This window comes from Equus przewalskii, chromosome 3, assembly GCF_037783145.1.
Source record: "Equus przewalskii isolate Varuska chromosome 3, EquPr2, whole genome shotgun sequence".
NCBI lineage: Eukaryota > Metazoa > Chordata > Mammalia > Perissodactyla > Equidae > Equus > Equus przewalskii.
The window spans coordinates 18,004,126-18,025,568 of record NC_091833.1 but is presented as its reverse complement, the minus strand read 5'-3'; the positions used below and the strand labels follow the sequence as shown (position 1 = coordinate 18,025,568).

The following is a 21,443-nucleotide window of genomic DNA, read 5'->3' as shown; positions in this document are numbered from 1 at the left end:
AACCTGGAGAATATCATGGGTTCAAACAATTTTATACTAAAAGTCAGAGGTTAGCAGTACTGGAGTACACAGGCTGCCCACAGTGGCACTAGCTTGCAGGCTCATGCTCTCGAGCGCCCATGCGCCTGATGTCAGCCATCTGAAGCTGTTCCAGTGCAGCCTGGAGCCGTGTCACAATGCCCTCTTCCTTCTCACCCTCCTCTGGCAGTTCTGTCACAGGTAGCTGGAAGGCCTGGCTCAAATAGCTGTTCAGAGTCTGCTTGTCCAGACCGGGATCAATGTTCATCAGGGCCTCACGTACCTTGCATAGGGTCACCTCATCACGACTGCCCCACAAGGAAAGAGAGACAGGCCTTGACTCCTCTTCTCTGTACCCTAAACGCCAAGATGCCCTCTACCAAGCTTGAGCAGTATGTACTGCCCAGCTGCAAGCTCAGCGCAAAGGGAGACCCAGGGGCTTGAGATGCCACCTTGTGGCCCAGCCTGCAGGACTTGCCTATGGCTAAGTGGGCCATGGGGACCCAGGGTCACTCACAGTTCCAGGCCCAGCTCCTGCTTTAGCTCCTGTAAATATTCATCCTTTTCATCCATATACTGTTCCCACAGCTTTTGCACAAAGTGCATACTCTGGCCCTCCTCGTCCTAGAAGGGGCCACAAGGCAGAGTGAGGCCACATGGGCTAGGGTCCAGCAGAGGCCAGGGCTGGGCAAGTTCCTGTACTCCCCTACCCACCTCCATAAACAATGAGCGGTAGTTGAGGAAGTCTGCATTGCTGCTGTTGGGATGCCAGCCCCCTGCCTCCATCAACTCCTGAATTTTCTCTTCCTTCTTGAAGGGGAAGATGCTCTTGAGGACAGTGCTATGGGGAGACACAAGGGCCAACAGGGGCCTGGCTGAGGCCTGTCCACATGTTTCCCTTCACCCCTCTGCCAGCCCCACTAGTGCTCAAAAGGGCAGCAAGCCTGGAGGCTGTGGCCCTTCCCTCCAGGCTCCCTTTTCCTCCCCTGTACACCTGGCAGAGGAGATGTTGGGCAGGAGTTTGGGGTGGCCGAACTGGCCTCTTACCTTAACTGCTCCATGGTTAGTAGCCCCTCGTTCTGACTGTCAACATTCGTCATCTCCTTCAGCAGCTGTGCTACTGTCTCCTTATGCTTGATGTACACAATTTCACTCCTCTACAGAGAGGGAAGCATTGACTAATTCACTGCTTCCTGGAGTGGTGGGGACAGAGTTGGCCTATGCTGGGGAAAAAGGGTGGAGGGCCAGGCCCAAACTCACCTTTCCCATCAAGACTGCATAAAACTGACTCATGACTTCATTGGAGCGGAAGAGCTTGATATTTTCAAAAATGGTATAAGCCCAGGCCATGGCATCACCAGGCCCAAAGCGACGCTCCAGGAAATTGAAGAAGAAATCTGGAAACTTCTCTTTCTGCAGGGTAAAGGGAAGACTACTTAGTCAGCCTGCCCCACCTCAGTTGGCCCTCCTCCCTGCTCCTTCGCACCTCAAGGGAGTCCCCTGGAGGACTCTAGAGGTCATGCCAGGCCAAAATGGCTGATGAGATCTGACCTGCTCCTCAGCGAGCCGCTCCTTCCAGGCATCCTTGAGGAGATTTACCACATCCTTCTTGGTTGGCTTCTTGTTCTCCACAATGCCATCAAATCGAAGGAAAGGGGGGATGGCTTCCCCATAGCCCTGAAAGGGAGAGTGTCAGCTCATCTCTGGGCTTATCTGGCCCCACCCTCAAGCAAGGCAAAGCCCTAGATGGTTCCCCAGAACCTCAAGCCTTCTCAGCAGCAAGGCCTGGCTGTTCTGACTCTGGCCCAAGCCTCCTGAGCCCAGGGACTTCCCTACCAAACCAGGGAAGAAGTCTTTCTCCCGGAGCAGCCCCTCGCCAATCTCCTCCAGGAGCACATCCACCAGCTGGTCACTGTTCTTGCCCTCAGCCAGCATATGCCAGCGATCTGGGCCCCCAGACACTACATCTGCAGGAGGGGAGAGGACATTGGAGTCTAGATCATGCACCTGAGCAGTCCCTGGGGCCCCAGTGGTCATCATTACCTTCACACTTGGTCCAGTCAGGCCGTGGCGTGGAGGTGCGCTGGATCTCCTGCAACTCAGAATAAAACTGGTCTCGCTCCTTCAGCGTGCTCATGTGCAACTGCAGCAGTATTTCATGCTCCTTGCGGACCTCTTCGTAGTCATCTCTCAAGCTGTCCAGCTGTAGGCAAGATGATTGGTCCTCACTACCTACAGGCATGACCCTGCCCTACCCTACCTGGCCTGCCCACCAGTACCTGCTCCTGCAGATCCCTGTTGGTCTTCTCCTGCATTTCAAAGTCCCTTCTGGGCACCACATCTCCAAAGTTGGCCTTCATGGTGTTGAGTTCCATCTGTGTGCGGGTCAGGTCTTGCCGGGTCATCTTCAGAGCCAGTGTTAACTTCACGGGGTCCTCTCCCCAGATGCCTGCGAGGGGCCCACCAGCTCATGTCACCATGGCTTTGGGCCTGTAGCCCAGGGCAGGGTTAGAGTGTCCCTCAGGGCATGTCCCAGGTCCTCTTGCGCTTCCTGCTTGGGAGCTCCTGGGTCTTTCCCACAGCACTACCTAGGGCTTTAGGCTTAAATAGAGAAGCCCAGGACAGGGGGTACCAGGCCTGTCCTGCCCTGAGGGAGTCTAGGCTGCCTCAGCTGCCAGCAACTGTTTCTTACTTAAACAATGAGTCTATGATTCTCAGTCTAGCTCAGAAGATCCACAGACCCAGGTGGCAACAGGGACATCTCCCATTGTGAATGGGCACAGAATGAGCAGATATCAGGAGAGCTGAATGAATGAGGGTTAGTGGTGAGAGCCAGACTCCTTTCCAGTGCCTCCTCAGGGGAGAGAAACCAGCCTCACGCTTACCTGGGGACTGGGCTAATGACATGTCTTCTCGCTGGTACCGTAGCTCATTCAGGTCTGCAATGAGAATCTTGCGGGCATCTCGCTCAGTGAGGTAGTGCAGGTACTCCTCAGCCAACTTCTTCCTTAGTTTAGTCACCTATTGGGAAGGTGGCTGCGTGGTCAGGGGCTGCCTCTGGACCTAAATGTAGCTAGTCACCATAGGGGATGGGATGGGTACTGGGTAGCCCCATCAGGGCCTGGGAACAGGAAAGGTACAAGAAGGAGGAGACTGGCCATTCCTGAGAATCCAGCAAAGTGCCAATGCTTCCTCCTATGGAGAAAGTCTGGCAGCCAAGCAACAGGACTCTGGTGGCACTTGGGACCACATTGAGCCAGTGCTGAGCCAAGGAGGAGGGCAGAGTGTGGAGGTAGCAGGGGGTGTGGGAGGAGGTAGTGGTTCAGTATGTCATTCTAGGCAGAAGGGCGGAGGGAGCTGGGGGTCACCTCAGTGCCCAAGGGTTCAAGGTCACCCCTGGGGTGGAGGTGGCAAGAATTCAGGGAGTTGGTCACCATGCTACTCCCATTTACCTCAGTCTGCAATGAGATCTTCTCCTCATTCTTTTTGTCAATGAGTTTTAGCAAATTCATCTTCTCTTTCTTCAGCATGGAGATTTCGTATCTCTCCTCAGCCCTCATGGCCAGGATCCTCTCATTGCAGTCCTCATTCACAGTGACAAGCTTGGCCTTCAAGGGCTCCAGAGCTCGAATCTTCTCCCTCTGATGGGCTAAGGAGGGACCGGTGGGAGAATCCCTTTGGGGCCATGAGAGCAAACAGCTAGGAGACACTGATCCTAAGGTCACAGTGAGTGGCTATGTCCCTTGCAAACTCCAGGAGCCTATGCATGCCTCATTCAAAGCATGGCCCCTGTAAGGCCTTCTCACACTTGCTTTTAAACCAAGGGCAGAGTCCAGATGAGGACTGGAGTCTAACCTATGCCCTGTCTCCCTATATCTTTTAGTTCTGTAGCTGCACCATGCCTGGCATCTCCTGAGCCTGGTGAGGGAAGACTCCTCACTTCCCAGAGATACTCACTCCCCTCCTGGGCTTTACTCTTAATAGAAAAGTTGATTTATTTCCTACAGATTCTGCCCTACCATGCTTCCCAAGGACAGGAGGTGATCAGGTGCCCTAGCACAGGACAATGTAAACAAAAAGGCTGAGCAGGGCTTGATGACTTTAAGGCCCCGTTAGTAGCTGCCCCAGCCCTGTTGCAGAGCCCCAGAAGGTCAGAGTAGGATCCTCTCCTCTCCTTCCAGGGTGGGCCCAGGCGAGGAGGCTGCAGCCTTACCCAGCATCACCTCATATGCATTCTTGATGGAGGATAGCAATGGCTTGTACGTTTTGAAGTCCTCTATGAAGAACTCAAAGATCTCTCTATAAGGCTGGCAAAAAAAGGGAACCTGTCACCTCCTGGCCTATAGCTGCCATCCTCAGTAGGACCTGAGTTTTTCTTTGCTTGGCTTAGAAGTGTTCCAGCATGAAGCTGCCAGGTGACCCACATTCAAATAAATGCCCCAGGCACCACCCAGGTCTCTCACAGCGCTATGGAGCTGAGGGGCATCTCTGTCCTCCCCACTTGCTCTCTGGGGGCGTCCTCTGGTGCTGTCTCTGAGGCCTGGCAGACCACCAGGGTCAGGACCTCCCCCATTGTACTCAAGGCCCCTCTCTGGCTCTCCAGGCAGCCAGCCCCCTCCATGCACTGTGCCTCATTTGGCCTCTCACCATCTTACAGCCCTGTGTGGGGAGGAGGAGATCGAAGGCTATAGTCTTGCATTCTGACCTCGAAGTAGAGGTGTGGTTTCCTGTCTCACTTGGACACAGAGGAAGTTTTTGGAGGCAGCATTGCATACTAGAATGAGCACGGGCTCCTGAATCAGCCCTGAGTTGTAATCCCAGTGCCACCACTTCATAGCTGTATGCCTTCTCCAGCTTCTGTTTGTTGGCTAGGTACCTTCAGCTTGTGAAATCATATATCAGGCCTCATCTATGGTCTGGCACACAGACGATGTTCAGCAAACACTTCTGTCATGATATCAGGATTCCCTGTCAGCATCCTCGTTTGAGCAGGATTTGGTGATTCCCTCCCTAATATGTACCAGAATTGGAGTTGTATCTAGATTTCTTTCTTTATGTGTCTGGGCTCATTCCTCAAGCTGGGGCTGTTAACACTGGGCTGGGAGACACTCTATGACCCTTATTTGCCCCACTGCCTGGATTCAGACTCCATCCACTGATGTCCCTAGACCCAAGCTGAGCGCTGGGAATCACACAGCTAAAGGGACTGGAGACAGCACCCAGTCCACCTGACTCAGGTGGAAAAACTCAAGCCTCAGGAGAGTTTTGATTCCATACTGACAGCCTTGCCTTCTCACTGGCTTTGTCATAGAACATGTTTCTCTTACTGGAAATGGGAATCCAAAAGAGTTGGGAGAGGCTGGTGTTTCCTGAAGGTCTTTAGTGTTTAGTCCTTGTAGGTAAGGTTTCCTCCCACCCCTCCTCCTGCCCTCCCACTGTTATTCTGTGGCTCTGACCTGCAGCCTCAGCTCCTGGGCAGAATCTGTGCCCAGGTCCAGCAGGAGGAGCTCCTTGCGTAGGTAGTTCTCTAGTTGCTCCAGGTACCATGGCTTGGTAGTGCCCAGGGGCTGCTGCTGCCAGCTTCTGCAGGGAGTGGTGGGCTGAGATGTGATGGGCACCCCACGGGACACTTACACCCTTGGTCTGAGGGAGCACACACCTCTGCGCTGTCTCTGGGCCCAATGCTGGGTCTGCACCAGCGCATCCACCATTGGTCTGACCCTGGCTTACCCTGCTCGCTTCCGGCAGTCATCTGAACAGGGCTTTCGATTATGCAGAATGGTCTGGCCACTGGTGTATGTGGGCCATGGGGACAGGTGGCCGCCGATGGAGAACTGACAGGACTGTAGGAAGGGACAGGTGGGGTTACCATGGCAACATTGCTCCCCTTCCTGATGCTCCTCTCCATCCTCCCCATTCCACTCCTGATTTTTTTCAACATCTCTTTTTTTTTTTTTTTTTGAGGAAGATTAGCCCTGAGTTAACTGCTGCCAATCCTCCTCTTTTTTGCTGAGGAAGACTGGCCCTGAGCTAACATCCGTGCCCACCTTCCTCTACTTTATATGTGGGACGCCTACCACACATGGCTTGCCAAGCAGTGCCATGTCCGCACCCGGGATCTGAACCAGTGAACCCCAGGCCCCCAAAGCAGAACGCGTGCACTTAACCACTGCACCACCGGGCCAGCCCCTCAACATCTCTTAATATGGCTCATAATTAAGACCTTGGACCCTAGAGTTAGAGAGGGCTTGGGTTAAATCCCAGATCTCTCTTATTAGCTATATGTCACAGGCTTAACTTCTTTGATCCTCAGTCTTGCATCTGTAAAATGGGGATGGTAGTAGTCCCCATCACACTGTTTTTATGTGAGGATGCAATGAGAAAGCAGTTCATGTAGAAATGAGAAATGGTTTACACAGACTCAGGCACCTCCTAGGAACTCTGTGAAGGTAAACTATTCTTCTCTTCTGTAGGTATGTCAGTGAATATTGAATGCCTGTGCTATGAAAACAGATGTGAGTACCTATAGGGACCAGCCTTTGCCCCCACAACACAGTTGAGCTAAAGAGGAGGATAGAGGAGGGCAGGCCCAGGCTGAAGCCTGGACTGACACATAGACAGAACTACAGAGATGCAGCAGGGTGAGCTTTGGACCCTGGGAAGAGACTGAGCTGTACCCCCTGGGAGAGGGGGAGAGAGGTGAGGGTGCCCTGAGGCAGCGGGCTCTCATTTTGAACCTTAAGCAGGCATAGGGGGTGGAAGCAGTAGTTAGTATGTATGGACTTGTTTTTTAACCTTTTCATGAAATATTCAAAACATAAGAGAAAAAAATGGCCCTCTGACCCAGTGAAGCCCACTTCTAGAGTTTATCCATTCAGTCATTGATTTGTTCATCAAATACTTCTAGGTCATAGCACATAACAGCCCATGCTGAGTTCCAGGGACATGAAGTAAGCTGAGGGTATGATGGAAATGGGGTGACAAGTGAAGTGACAGTCACAAGTCAACAGGTAGTGACTGAAGCCAATTCAGGTTACGGGAGGGTGGAGGGCCCCGACTGCAGGGGGCCAGGGGAGGCTGGTCATCTTGCAGGAGGTGGTGATGATGTTAGTGATGTCCAATAAAGCTTGAATGAGTGCATGGGAGAAGCTGAGGTCACTCTGGGAGAGGGCGTGTGTCAGGACCTGGGGGCAGAGGAACACAAAGACTGCCTGGGTAGTACCAAACCCTCAAAGAAACAGCAGGAGTTTTAAAGAGCTATGATCAGAGACGGATGCAGCAGGCCAGCTGAGGCTAAGGCGTGGAGCAGCCAGTGCAGAGGGAGACAGAGATGGAGTAGCAGCTTTATGCACAAGGATGGTCCTCAAAGCCTTACTTATGACTGTGGAAAAATTAGAAAACTAAGTGTCTAAAAATAGAAGATTGTTATGCAGACATGAAATGATTACAAAGAGGCTTATCATAGAAATATACTAATGCTATAGCTCTAAGGGTTAAGTAAAGACTGAAATTAGGGAATAAGCACAACCAGGTAGAATGAAAGACCAGAAAAGAATGGAGGAAGTAATCTAAAAGGTTAGCAGCAATTATTATTCTCTAATAATAGGCCCATAGGTGACTTATTTTTCTACAGCTGTACATTTTTCAAAATTTTCTACAATGTACATGAATTGTATTCAAATTTAAAAGAAAACTGAGTTATTGAACTCAATGTTAAAGCCCCCTCTGTGCCCTGAGCCAGGCCTCCAGGTTCTTCTGGGATGGAGAGGCCAGGCCTACCTCCCATGCCCCACATATTCAGATGCTACAAGTCTTTCCAGGTTAATGGTAACTGGTGCCTGACCCTCCTATTGTGGAAAATGCTACTGTCTCCTTGGGCTCTCCTTTGCATTCTGTTAGTTCTGCACATGTTTTATCTCAATCTTGAGATCATTCATGCTTTTCCTAAATATTTGTGGAAAGTACATAGGAAGCCTTGTTGCTAGGTCCCAGGGACGACTCTGGCCTCTTGCAGGGGACTGGGTTGACCTATCTCTGTACCTTCAGAACTGATGGCCATGGTACTTCACACTCTTCACAATCTTAAGTAGCACTCAGCAAACATTGTAGAATAAATATATGAGGAAGCACAATAACTTAACATGGATAAAAATGAAACAGTACTCACTGGGTGTATATGTTTGCATATGCTTTTCCCTGGGTCGAGAATGCTCTATCCTTACTACTCATCTTTAAGATCTCAAGGGTTCTCTGTGATGTTCTTCCCAGGCCCAATGCCCCACACTTTTTCATCACCACTTTCTCGTCTTCTCTCAGGGACAGAGACTATTTCTGTCTTGTTTACCACTGTATCCCAAGTGCCTGGCACATAGTGGGAATCAACAAATATTTGTTGAGTAAATGAAAACATAGGAGGGAAAAAAAAGAGATGATGAAACAGAAGTGTAGTAAAGAGTTTAAAGCTCACCTATCAGAATAAGCTACATCAAGCCGAGAAAGGTAAAAGACACTAATGCTAAGAGTGATATAATTGATAATGACAGATGAACAGATATAACATGCATTAAACAGAAGTAAAGAACAATCTTTTAACATATACAATAAATTAATCACAGGCCACAGATAAGGTCTTAACACATTTTTAAAACAGAAACTATATGTCTTGCATTTGCTGATATAATGTGATGAAAATAGGAACTGACAATATAAATATAGAAATTTAAATATAAGTTCATATTTTCCCTGACACATTTATTACCTAAAATACAACACATTATAGGAATAATATTAAAATTACATGTTCAAAATGTTTGGGACATGGTCAGAGAAGCACTCACAAGGTATTTATTTTATTTCTTTTTCCTTCTTTTTTATTTTTTGGTGAGGAAGATTGTCCCTGAACTAACATCTGCGCCAATCTTCCTCCATTTTACACGTGGGATGCCACCACAACATGGCTTGATGAATGGTGTGTATGTCAGCCCGGAGATCCAAAGCCGGGAACCCTGGCCACTGAAGCAGAGGGCGCGAACCTAACCACTATGCCACGGGTGACCCCAAGGTATTTATTTTAATTGCCTAAAATACTTTCGCTATTAGTAAACAAAGCATTTAGCCTCTGGTTCTTGAAAAGGAACTAACAATAATAAATTAAAAAAAAAAAACAGGAAATAAAAGTAGCAGTAGACAAACTGAAAAAAGGAGAGAAGTCAAACTGTTAAAAATCAAGCCAGAGTTTTTTTGAAAGACTATCAAATTTGACGTGATTTTTATAAAAGCGCAAAGCAACTCTGGAAAACACCCGGGAAGTTGTCAAAGAAGCACCCAATCCTGGCGAGTTAATGAAAGTTTTTCAGACTTTCAAAAGGTCATTCCTCGTGTTCTGTCTGCCGTTTCTGATGGGAGAAGACGCGGTCACCCTACTTTGATTTCTGGGCAAGTGTTGCTTCTTCCACCTGGTTTATTAATATCTGGGAAGGCCTCTGCCAGGGATGGCTGGAAGGTAGTGTTCCTGCGCGCTCCATGCTCTCTGCTTCCCCCTGCAGGTAAGAACGAGAAGGACGGCCCCGGGGGAACGGTGGGAGGGAACAACGTCCCCTGGTGGTTGAGAACGGCGTCGCCGCCACCTCGCAGAAGAGGGAGCGAAAGAACCAGGCCCCAGGTCCACCGAATAGGTGGCAGCTGAGGTGGCCGGGGAGCGGGCGCCTCAAGTCATCGGGTCTTGCGGGGCCGTGGCTGCACTTGGTTTCTGCAGAGTCCACACTGACTCCCTTTCTCTCCCTGGAGTCAGAGTCCCCATGTTGGAAGTCCCCAGCCTCACAAAGTATGCCACGCATGTGTCCCCAAATCCTCCACACAGGACACACTCACACAAAGAAAACCACCACACAGCCCACAGTGCTCCACTGTGAGGTGGAGTTATCAGTTTGCTCAAATATGTTTTTTCATCTGTGAGATTTGGGTAATGGCTATTTGCTGATTAAATATAACAATCCTATGATCATATCAACAGAAGCCCCAAAGTACTTAACAACACAGCATTCATTTTTATATAAAAATCTTAAAGAATAAGAATGGAGAAAGGACCTTTCCTGAGGCTGGTAAGGAATCTCTACTTCCAATCTAGAGCCAACAATGCAATGAAGGAACATCCCTTTACTCCCGCCTTCAAACACCCACTCAGAGGGTTTATAGAGCTCTCAACATGTTCCAGCCCCTCAAGTACCCTATCAGGCACTAGAGCATAAAGACAAAAAGATACAGTCACAGCCCTGAAGGACCTTAGCAGATCTGGGAGGACCATCCCAGCAGTTAGCACAATGCCTGGCACATGGTGGGCTGGATGAAGAAATGAGGTCCACTCCAGAATGCTGAGCTGCAGGGGAAGGGTGTCTGTGGGCAGGGCTGAGGCTCTCTCTGCCGGGGGAGGTTTGGGAAGACTTTTCAGATGAGGTGTGGTAAGGGTGCACAACCCCACCCCAGAGCCAGGCGGGCCTAGCATCTGAAAGCCACACTCCCCCGACAGGGGAGAAGCTGCTCTAGGGGCATGTTTCAGGTGGGTGTTGCTTTTGGGTTGCAGAGAGGAAGGCAGATTGGGTCTGGGGGCTGACATCTGCAGTTCCAACAGGACATTGTCACTAACCAGCGTCTTCCGTTTCTGAGAAAGCTTGTTTTTCTGGGAGTTCTTAGTTTCTGTGATGAAGGAGTCATCTATGGTCACTCCTGAAGGCCGCAGGTGTGTTCTGCACAGAGAAGGGGAAGACAGAGGTGGGTGACAGAGCCCTGAGTGGAGAGAGAACCTCCTCCCTTCCCAGATCTATAAGACATGGCCTCCTCTGCCCTCAGAGCCAAGCTCTGGATCTTCCTAGCACTGCCTCCAGATTCCCACTGCCAAGAAGCTCCTGGCCCTGTACCCAAACCATTTTCCTACATTCCCAGAAACCTTCTCATCGCCAGAGTCTTACCAACTCCTGCAGCAGCAGGACACACTCACCATGAGCCCAGAGAACCCTGCAGGCCTACACTTCCATTCAGTGTTCAGCAGTGGCTCCAATGAGTTTCATTTATGTGACTCTGGCATACTCTGGGGGTGTGATACCAAAGTCAGGTGCTATAGAACAAGAAGAACAGGGTCTGGGGTCCAAGAGCTGGGGTGTGAGTCTCAATCCTCCATTAAGTGGGTGATAGGGTCTGGGGGCTGACATTTGGGGTTCCAACAGGACCCCCCTTGGGCAAGTAATTTAACATCTCTCAGCCTATTTTCCTCATAAGGAAATGGAGACAATTCTTGCTTTTTCTATCTCACAAAGTTGTGAAGTTTAAATAAGAGTAAAAGAGATATGCAAAAATAGCCTGTAAACTGCAAGGAGCTTCACAGATGTTAATTATGAAGCAGGATGGGAGAAAAGTGGATCCTAAGGAGGTTTTTAACCCCTAGGCCTCTTGGGAGAGCCATCTTTGCTCAAGCTAGGAAGGCATTTAGGCATCAAAAGGGAGGGCTGCATGTAGACAGGCAGATCCAAGTGGAACAAAAGGAAGAAGTAATTTCAGAAATCCATGATGGGGGGTGGTTGGGGGTGATATGCTGCCACATGGACCTGTGTCTTTATTCCTCTTGCTAGCTGGTAACCATGAGCATGCTGTTGAACCTCTCTGAACCTCAGTGTCTTTGTTCATAAAAGAGAGACCAGAACTACCTAAGACCCAGGGAAGTTAAGAGTAGTAACATGAACCCAGTTGGGAAACCCTGTCCTGCATGGACTCCATGGAGCAGTTGACATCCCAAATTCCAGTCCTCTATTGTCTCTCAATCGGACAAGTGTGAGCAAACCATTTGAATAAGCAGCCAGTGTGGAAAATGAAGGGTTCTTGCCCAGAAATTCATGGGTTTGAGACAGGACACAGCAGATCAACCTATCTGCTCACTGGGTTAAGTCAATACCTTCCTGTCAAGACCAGTCAGTTTTCTAAACTCTGTTCTTCTTCCTCCTGCTGGAACTACCACATAAGGCTAAGTAAGCAAGAAAACTATGGGGAACTCTTCAAATCCTGAGAAGTTGTCAACTGGAAAAGCTCAGTAGGTAACAGATTTTTTTTTTTTTAATTGAGGTTATGATAGTTTACAACATTGTGAAATTTCAGTTGTACATTATTATTTGTCAGTCATCTTATAGGTACACCCCTTCACCCTTTGTGCCCACCCCTGACTCTCCTTCCCCCTGGTAATCACTAATCTGTTCTCTTTGTCCATGTGTTTGTTTATCTTCCACACATGAGTGGAATCATACAGAGTTTGTCTTTCTCTATCTGGCTTATTTCACTTAACATAATACCCTCAAGGTCCATCCATGTTGTTGTGAATGGGACGATTTTATCATTTTTTATGGCTGAGTAGTATTCTATTGTGTGTATATATATATATACCATATCTCCTTTATCCAGTCAACAGATGTTAGTTTTGAATGTCAAAGGAGACAATAGTCAAAAACAGACTTGCAAATAAGAATAATTTTTTAAAAAACACTTGGTAGAGCCTATACACTTACCAAAATGTTACGATGCTTCTTTAGTATTATGTTAAATATTTTACACCAATTCTCAGAGGGGAATGGGAAAGAGCTATCTATATTTTTATTTCAAAAGTAGAGAAAACTCAGTTATTTAACTGATGGCAGGCAGTGGGTTTGACAGGGGTATGTGCTGGTACTGAGTGAACTCAAGCTGCTGAGTTCCATCCACGAAGCTACCGTGCCAGGGATGTGAAGGTGAAAGGAGAAAGCCAATGGGGAGAAGAAACCTGACGCAGGGAAGTGCACAATTTGAAGGTCTCTTTTAGACGGTCCTGATGACTTATCTATAGTGCTAAGGTCTGGCCTATCCTTCATCATTCTGGCCCTGCTCTAAGGTGAGCTGGAGGAAGACACCCACACTGTGCCTCTAAGGTTTAGTGACCTTGCCCAATGTACATCACTAAATATTGGTGAATGAAGAAAATGGACAGGAATGAATGATGTTTTGTACTGCCACCAAAAGCAGCCTCAGTAATTACATTGTGCTTCCTTCTTTTTTTTTTTGAGGAAGATCAGCCCTGAGCTAACATCTGCTGCCGATCCTCCTCTTTTTGCTGAGGTAGACTGGCCCTGAGCTAAAATCTGTGCCCATCTTCCTCTACTTTCTATGTGGGATGCCTGCCACAGCACGGCTTGCCAAGCGGTGCCATGTCTGCACCTGGGATCCGAACCGGCGAACCCCGGGCCGCCAAAGCAGAATGTGCACACTTAACCACTGTGCCACCAGGCCAGCCCTGCTTCCTTGTTAAAATAGATGGGGATTCTCTTTTTGAGTCTGTTTCACATTCTTTTTGAACATGATTGCAGTTTCCTAAATCATTCCTGTGCTCAGTAACGACACTCTTTCCCAAGCCTGCTGTCTAGTTCTTGTAGATTCATTTTAGTTCTGGATAAAATAATCAAGTTGTCACTTACTTTCCTGCCTTTTGTAGCCTTTCTCTGTCAAGGCAACAGACCCTGAAGGATTAGAGTTTAGGTGAGATTACTTTTTTTGCATTGGGAATAAGTAGAAGGGAGAAACTACATTCATTAAACACTTACCAAGTGCCTGTTATATACACGAGCTGTCATGGAGCTTCACATATTCTGCCTAAATTTTCCCAACAGTGTTTGTGAAGTGGGCTGTATCATCCCCATGTTTGAGATACGGAAGCAGAGTTGTGGAATTTAAGGGCCCTCTCTGAACTTCTAAAGCTAGAAAGATATTAGGCCAAAATTTTTGTTTTATGTTTTATACTTTGTGGTTTCCCTAGCTAACGGAGCTTGTTGTCATATTTTGCAGTGCCCACAGGCTGCACCCCTTAATACAGGCAGGAGCAACCTTGAGGCCATGGAGTGTGCCTGGCTGCTTAGAATCAGCCAGCAATTGGACAAGCATCTTTGTCCTAAACCATTGGATGAAGAGGCAGTTTATCCCTGTGGCTGAGTTCAGGTTCAAGAGTCTCACACGCCTGGGTTCAAATCCTAGATCTACCGCTTATAAACATCTGTAAAACACATGATCTCTACAGGCTTCTACGTATTCATTTGTAAAATGGTGATATTACTACCTCATAAAGTTGTCGTGAGGGTTAAATGTGGTATATAAAGCCCTTGGCACCTAACATATGCCCAATATAAATAAGCTGACTGTTACTAATGATAAAGTGCTCCGGCTCTTTTGCTAGCACTCAACGTCGTCTCTGGGCTAAGTCAGCCCGGATTCCAACTGTTTCTGCACCGCAGATCCTGTGGGGCTGGAGCTCCCCAAAGGACACAGGCAGGAGGTGCAGAGGTCCGGATCAGGTACCGTGTCTCTTTCTGGAAGTACTCTAGCCCTTCTCTCCGCCCTCAGCCCGGCCAGCGCCTACCTCGACGAGGTCGCGAAGCTGGAGCCCTGCGGCTTCGAGGAGGCCATAACCCTCGGGTAGTCGAGTAGTCAGATAGTCAGCACTCGCGGCCTAGGAAGCTGTTGTAGTGTACAGCCCGTCGCCATGGCGACCAGGCCCCAGCAGCCCAGCGGCGGGGGCGGGGTCAGGCCTGCGCCACGCCCCCGAGCCCAGTGCCCGCTGCCTGGGAGGAAGGCCGAGTAGCAAAAGTGGACTCGGACCCGGCAACAGGGTCCTCTCAGAGTCATTCGCTACGGCAGATTTGACCCCAGCTACCAGAACTGAAGCAGGAGGATAAACAGAGGCCATGGGGAAGGGAGGTGAACTAATAGGCCGGAGCCGCGTTGCCAGCGGGAATTGTAGTTTTTGGTGTCCCGAAGTCTGGGCTGGACAGGCTTATGGGTGAGAAGATTTGTACTACATCTCCCAAAGTTCCTTACCAGCCCGACTTGGTCCGCCTCTGGAGAGCTCTGCATTGTGGGATGTGGAGTCCTATATGTGGCGAGGCATTGCAGTGTCCAAAGAGAGGTGCCGGACTCGAACTCGGTTTCCCTGCGGCCCCCGTTGGCTCACCGGCCATTGGCTGAGTGGGGCGGATCTTGTCCCGCTCCTCCCCGCCCCCAGTGACACAATAGCAGCTCCCTCCAAGATGGCGGCGGCGACGGCGGACCCGGGAGCTGGGAACCCGCAGGCTGGAGACTCCTCCGGCGGGGGCGCTGGGAGTGGGCTGCCGTCCCCGGGGGAGCAGGAGCTGAACCGGCGTCTGCAGCGCCTGTACCCCGCGGTCAACCAGCAGGAGACGCCGCTGCCGCGCTCCTGGAGCCCCAAGGACAAGTACAACTACATCGGCCTCTCCCAGGGCAACCTCCGCGTCCACTACAAAGGTATCGGCCTGTTTTTCCCGCGGAGGGAAAAGGCCAGAGTATCTGCAGGAAGGCTGTGCTGCCTGGTCCCTGCCCTATCACATCCTTTCTCCGGCCCGAGTACTCTGGGTTAGGCCTTAGCTCCTGCGAGGTTTCCAGGGTGGTGGGGCTGACCAGGCCGAGGATCGACTGCCTAGGTCTCTCTGCCCTGAGACATCCGATGTCAAGAGAACCGCAACAGGTGTCCAAACCCAGTGCTGGGCTGGACTTTCCACCCAAGGGTGTCCTGCTTGTCCTGGGATAGCTCCAACTCCAGCTGAGCCCTTCTCTACTGCTTAGTTTCGAGAGTGTCTGAAGAAAGGGGTGGGTACATCCCCTCCATAAGCTGGAGGCCCATGAGCTTGCTCGCCTGCCTGACATCCCAGACTGGGCTTGGAGTTCTGTGTGAAAGTGTTGGGGGGTCTTCCAGGGCTGCCTTCGCCTCCCCTGGTCTCCCAGGTGGGCTGCCTGTATTCTGGAGAGACTGCCAGCAACCCTGGGGAATCTCTGACATTCACCCACGTTGCCTGTACCCTCATTTGGTTTGTATGGGCTACAGTGTCTCAGACAGGGCTGCTATTCTCAGGAGGAAGTGAGCCAAAGGTGGGAAGTTTATGTATTTACTCAGTTGTTGTCTGATTATTCCTTGGACTATGTAAGGACTTCCTCTGGCCGTGGAGGGGTGAAGTTGCCATGGAGCAGAGAAGAATAAAGCTTCCATTTGCATTTCCTTCTGTTGAAATTTCTTCCTTGCCCTCTCCTATTAGGTCATGGCAAAAATCACAAAGATGCAGCCTCAGTGCGCGCCACCCACCCCATACCTGCTGCTTGTGGCATTTATTACTTTGAAGTGAAGATTGTCAGCAAAGGAAGAGATGGGTAAGCTCCTTGTTACCACCTTTTTTTCTCCCAACATGGAGCTGTTCTCTGTGGTCAGATTTCAAGGTCTCTAGGCTGCCACTTGTAACTCATGTGAGCTGCTGAGCTGTGTGAGTCTGGGCTGCATAGTTGACTGGTGGGCTGCCTTTGTTACCCGACTGTGGGCATGGCCTGGTGTAAGCAGCAACTCTTGATGGCAAGTAGGTGCACTGGGGATAGAGGAGGGGACTTCTCTTTAGTGATGATGTAATGAGATACCTCATAGCTCAGGGAAACAAGAATACAAGTTTACATTAACAATTCAGCATCCAGAATGGGGTTTCCCCCACTATCGGGTGATGTTTGTGACTTCCCTCCTTTCACACTCTTGCTGCATTCAAGGTTCCTTTTTATGGCGTTTAGTCATGTAGGGGCTCCACTAGGCTTCAAAGGGTTAGTAGAGTCTTCGCAGCATTCATCAAAGCTGTAGCAGCCGCTGGCCTGTCATCTCAGGGTAAACAGCATGCACATGGTTAGAATCAGGTGACCTTGCTGCTCATAAACTTGTTTTTCAGTCCAGGGACTTGAACACCAGTTGGACCAGCTTTAGGAGGTCCTCATTAAAGCCAACATTAGGGAGGCTCTCCATTTTAGGGTGATCTAAGCAGACACAGGAAGTCAGAGGGGAGATTTTTCATTTTTCTTCTTCCTTCTTCTCCCAGTCTCCCTTTTTTCCAGTGATTGTGACAAAGCAGGTGTTTAAGTTATGAAATAATATGATTGCAACTGCCTTGGAAATGCTTTCCTCATCAGACTTTAAGTCTGGTGTGGGATGTTTGCCAACCCCACTAGTGACCTTGGTGCTAACCCTGAGTGTGTCTTCTTGAGCATTTATAATATTTCCTCTCTTCTAGGGACTGTCCCCCTTGCAAAATGCCCAGCCAAGGGGCCATGCTGGGGGTAAGACTGCCAGAGTCAGAGCTTTGCCTGCTTCCTTACTGACATTGTAATATCCCTGCCTGGGAGGGCTGTGTGGTCGTAGGTAGATTGTGGGGCTTCAATCTCCTCTTTTGTACTGAGGGGAGCTAGACAAGCATCTTAAGCTGCCTTTAACCCTGGAATTCTGTGATTTTGAAATTCTGATCATGGCAAGATGTTGCATCTTTCATTTTTATCCCCATCTAGTATATTTACAGATAGGAAACTTATTGGAGGACTTTAAAACTTCTATTTTCCCTTTCCAGTCTAATAAAAGCACATATATTTAATATGCTCCAAGTAGTGTGAATGAGAATAGTCTCTTAAAACAAAACAAACACTGCAGAAATAGTTACAGTATAGACCGAAATGTTGGTGCTGGTGTCTCATATTGCCAGAAAAACTGAGGGGCATTTCTTAAACTTGTAGGGAGGAAAATGGATTGTTTTCTCTATAGTCTTTATCATGGATAACAGCTGAGCTAGTGAGATTAGAACAACTTTTCAGAAGGAGAGTGTTTAAACATAGAGACCTGGATTCTTTCAGCTGCCTTTTAACATTTCAGTTGTAAGTTGATCTTGCTGGAAAAGGCCCTGTCTTGTTAGATTCCCTTACTGTAGCTGTTACCTGCAAACCTAAAGAAAGTTGGGCATCTTTTCCTAGCTTCTGTTCCCAGCATTTTTATGTGTGGTAAATATAGGCCTTAAGCTGACCTGGAAACCTGTTTTAAAAAGGTCCCAGGTCATATATGCCTGTGGTGGCCTGCTTTAGTTGACTGCTGTCAGATGGCAAGTATATGAATGTCCCCTCATGGCCTCTTTATGGAATCCCTGAAAACCTCATGGCCAGGATGTAGCCCGATATTGGTATTGGCCAGGTGTGGTTTTGAGGAGGCCAAGGGCAGATATAAGGTAGACAGTGATCAGCTTATTTCCTGTTTCCCATCCATGTTGGAGCTGTGTTTCTGACCCTACTTTGTCCCATGACCCAAGTGTTAACCGGTTGTGTAGCTTTCTTGTATTATCTAGTATGATTCTCAGAGCATCTCTGGAAAAGTAGCTGGAGCAGATTATGAGATACCTGTTTTGTGGCTGAGCCCTGAGCCCCTAGGTTGTTTGGTGACCTGCCCTGGCGCAGGGCTTGGGGTGTGTGATGGAGTAGCCTAACTTGTCAGACGTCCTCGCCTAATCCCAGATATGTGTGTCCATGCTGCTGCTACCTTTCCCCATTGCATTCCTTCCCTGGGTAGAGTGAAGGAATGTCCAGTTGGATCCTTAGGGGATCACTGTGTCCTTAGGGGACAGAGGAATGTGGCATGCTCTGGACTGGGCTTGATTGACTTACCATCCGATTAAATCTGTAAACTTGTTTTTTAGTAGAATTGAAGGGCCCTACTGCCAGCCCTCCTTTGTATAAGGTGTTTATGAACCCAGTTGTCAGTGTCATTGTTTTCCAGAAAGGCCCTTGTTCTGATGATGTCTTTTGTAGAAGAACACACTAAGCTAGTCTAAATAGAAAAGTTTCATTTCAAGGGTCCATAGTGTATTTATTCATACCTACTATGTGTCAGGCACATGCTAGGTGCAGAGAGAACAAAGGTAAAGCCTGCACCGGCCAGCCATATCCTAAGAGATCTGTGGCCTAATTAGTAGAGAGTGGACTAAGAGTCTCTCTGTAAGAGGAGGCAGAGCATGGGCATGGTTTTGAGGAATGAGTAGGAGTTTCCCAACAGATGAGACCTGTTGGACCTAAAAGGAGTCTGACTCGTAACTTGATGTCAGGGTGCTGGGCTTTCTGGGCACTCCCCAAATATAAGAGAGGGCTGGAGAAGGAGGGGCTATGTTTGAGCTAAGAGGTTGGCATAGACTGATGGGCTTCAGCTGCATTTTGCTGAGTCACCATAGCTGGGAACCCCAGGAACAGGTCTGGTGGGGCGAGGAGACATCAGAGCCCTGTCAGAGTGGTGCCAGGAGATAAGGGCCATCCAGGTTGATATTGCTAGGAAGCCAAAGAGTCCCTGAAGCTGAGCGTCCCTGGGGGAAATGACTTGCTCAGGCAGAGTTCGTGGACCCTGGGTGGCCCTGGCTCTTAGTGATGACACATGGAGGGTGTGGCTGGCCAGGCTGACAGATGCTCCAGTGTGACCCTCAAAATAGACTGTAACATCATCCCAGCAGCGGCGGCCTCCTGACATGTGATGGGTGGCTCTACCCAAGAACAGCAAGCCTGGGCTAGAGCACTGGATGGAGTTGGTGGGGGAGAGGCTCTCCTTTGCAGCTGATGCCCAGGCCCTGAGGGAGGGCTTTGGTCACAGCCAACCTGCCTTTGCTTGTATCTGCAGCTGACTTCCTTTGGCCAGGCAGCAGTGCACTCACCCATTTATTCTGTACACCACAGTGAGGCACCCATTGTTTTGTCCCAGTCCCAGGACTGAGCCCCAGGAGCACAGGCACAAGGCCTATCTAGAGAGGAGGCAGATATGCCTGTGCACACGACCTCACAGGGTGGTGTATAAAGGGCCAATCCATGGTGTACCATACTCAGAGGTGGCCCAGAGGTTGGACTTCCTCCTGTACCTTAGAATTTGAGGAAAGCTTCATAGAAGAGGTGACAATGCTGAATCTGGAAGGATGAAGTGGAGGGTTCCATGTGAACAAAGAAGCAGATGCTCCAGGTATGAGGAACAGTGCACTAAAAGACGTGGCACACAGAGCATGAGGTAGGCAGGGGCCAGATTGGAAATACTTTGCAGACTGTGACCAAGGAGCATGGGCTTTATCCTGAAGTAGTAGTATATGAGGACTTTGGATCTGCCCACACTTGTGAGGGTGGATAGGGGAGAAGAGATTCCGCTGGTCTGATTCGACCAGGCCCCTGTGGCTGAGAGCCCTGTCCAATGTGGGCCCCTGGGTGTAGGTCCTTGACTCCGGGCATGGTTTTTCCACAGCACTTGTCTTTTCTTTCTCTTGGCTGGCCTTTCTCTTGTGTGGCAAAATGCAAAGGTGGGGTGTTGAAGACTGGTAGCCAGAGAGATTTCTCATAGGTGAAAGGACTCTGCATGTGCTGGTGTTCTGTGGTGTTTTGGTTTTGCCAATTCCCATCTGAAAGACAACACTGACCCATGTTTTATGCCCAAGTGTCTCCCTCTTGTGGCTCAGAATCACCCAAAGTGATTTTCCTTGGAGACCCAGAGAGCCACTCACTCAATTAAGATCTCGCCTGCTGCGTTCTGGTCTGGAGAGCCACTTGAACACAGGCCCACCAGCCTAGAGATAGCCTGTGACTAACCCCTCACCCTGGGTCCCCCTACTTCAGTTGTATTGTAGAGTGCTGTTGAGAAGGCTGGCACTCATCTATCTGGCACTGACCTGGGGAGGGCCTTCTCCTGCCTGCCCTAAGAAGTAGGTGCTGTCCTTGCCCAAGGCCATACAGATGGCGGTTGTGCCCTGTTCTCCCTGACTGTCCCCTGGGGCTGACGGCCTCATGGGCAGAAGCTGAGCTTTTGGCAGCATCTCTCCCTAAATAACACATTGAACTGTTTTTGGAAGCGTGGAATATTGGGGCTCTGAAGCATCTTGGAGTGTTGTATTGCTCACCTGTGTTGGAGGTTAAAGCCCAGGTCTACCTGGGCATGCTGATATGTAGCTCTGGCATGGGTTGAGAGGACTGGAGTTCACATGGTGTCCTTTTTTTTTTTTTTTTTTTTTAATAATTGGGGACTTCCTTGATCAAGGATCAGCCCCTAGAGAAATTCTTGAAATTCACTTCCCATCTCCTCACCACATGCCCCACTCCTGGCCCCATTGTTTTTTGTTCTCTGGAATATTTGGTCTTTTCCCTAGATGGATCACCACATAAGGGAGATTCCCTGTTAGAGGGGAAGTAGGAGCTCATCAGGCTGAAACACAGGAGGGTGGGTGCAGCAAGCACAGTGTAGCATCATATTCTGGGGCCATCAGGAAGGAATCAAGGGTCTCTGTGATTGGAGAGAAGGGAGTCATTCCTGGGAGAGTTATGAATAACACCATGTCTAAATTCATGGATGTCCCTCTGCCTATCCAGAAATTCTATTCAATATCCACGTAAAATGTCTTTGTAGCTCCAGGATCCTTGGCATTGTTTTGTTGTAATCTAAATGTGAAGTTGTGGTTCTATTGCTAGAAATAAGTCTGGAGGACTTTGCAGTGAAACAGAGCCCAGCCTGCCTGTCATGGAGGGGCCAGAAAAAGATGCTCTGGACTGTGTGGGGA

The 21,443-nt window shown here is 49.3% G+C and overlaps 2 protein-coding genes across 11 annotated transcripts in view; one reads left to right on the top strand and one right to left on the bottom strand.

Moving 5' to 3' along the window:
• Positions 1-16: 16 nt before the first annotated feature.
• TSNAXIP1 (translin associated factor X interacting protein 1) lies at positions 17-15,216 on the bottom strand. Of its 10 annotated transcripts, none has more exons than XM_070613714.1 (16): positions 14,896-15,109; positions 10,661-10,760; positions 5,749-5,861; positions 5,475-5,601; positions 4,232-4,325; positions 3,471-3,667; positions 2,904-3,039; positions 2,298-2,467; positions 2,062-2,221; positions 1,855-1,985; positions 1,570-1,695; positions 1,279-1,431; positions 1,066-1,175; positions 733-859; positions 536-642; positions 17-326 (listed from the first exon to the last, which is right to left on the bottom strand). In XM_070613714.1, the coding sequence occupies exons 5-16, from the start codon at positions 4,236-4,238 to the stop codon at positions 89-91; spliced, it is 1,662 nt and encodes a 553-aa protein (XP_070469815.1). In that variant the 5' UTR covers positions 4,239-4,325; positions 5,475-5,601; positions 5,749-5,861; positions 10,661-10,760; positions 14,896-15,109; the 3' UTR covers positions 17-88. The 10 variants fall into 10 exon arrangements, with proteins under 10 accessions (XP_070469815.1, XP_008516417.2, XP_070469813.1 ...); XM_008518195.2 differs by lacking the exon at positions 14,896-15,109 and adding an exon at positions 14,438-14,800; XM_070613712.1 differs by lacking the exon at positions 4,232-4,325 and having other exon boundaries at positions 14,896-15,216.
• The window catches only part of RANBP10 (RAN binding protein 10), a 69,025-nt gene continuing 62,647 nt past the window's right edge, over positions 15,066-21,443 (top strand). The window contains exons 1-2 of the mRNA XM_070613717.1: positions 15,066-15,339; positions 16,125-16,236. Coding sequence (XP_070469818.1) covers positions 15,105-15,339; positions 16,125-16,236 — 347 coding nt within the window. The 5' untranslated portion in view covers positions 15,066-15,104. The remainder of the gene's footprint in view (positions 15,340-16,124; positions 16,237-21,443) is intronic.

What these genes read in the sequence shown, in the direction of transcription:
- TSNAXIP1 (XM_008518195.2), bottom strand. Translation starts at nt 14,484, where the DNA reads ATGGCCTCCTCGAAGCCGCAGGGCTCCAGCTTCGCGACCTCGTCGAG. An exon ending in GACTGCCGGAAGCGAGCAGG is followed by an intron (nt 5,602 to 5,748) that starts GTAAGCCAGGGT and finishes CACTCCCTGCAG; the next exon opens with AAGCTGGCAGCAGCAGCCCC. An exon ending in CTAACCATGGAGCAGTTAAG is followed by an intron (nt 860 to 1,065) that starts GTAAGAGGCCAG and finishes GTCTCCCCATAG; the next exon opens with CACTGTCCTCAAGAGCATCT.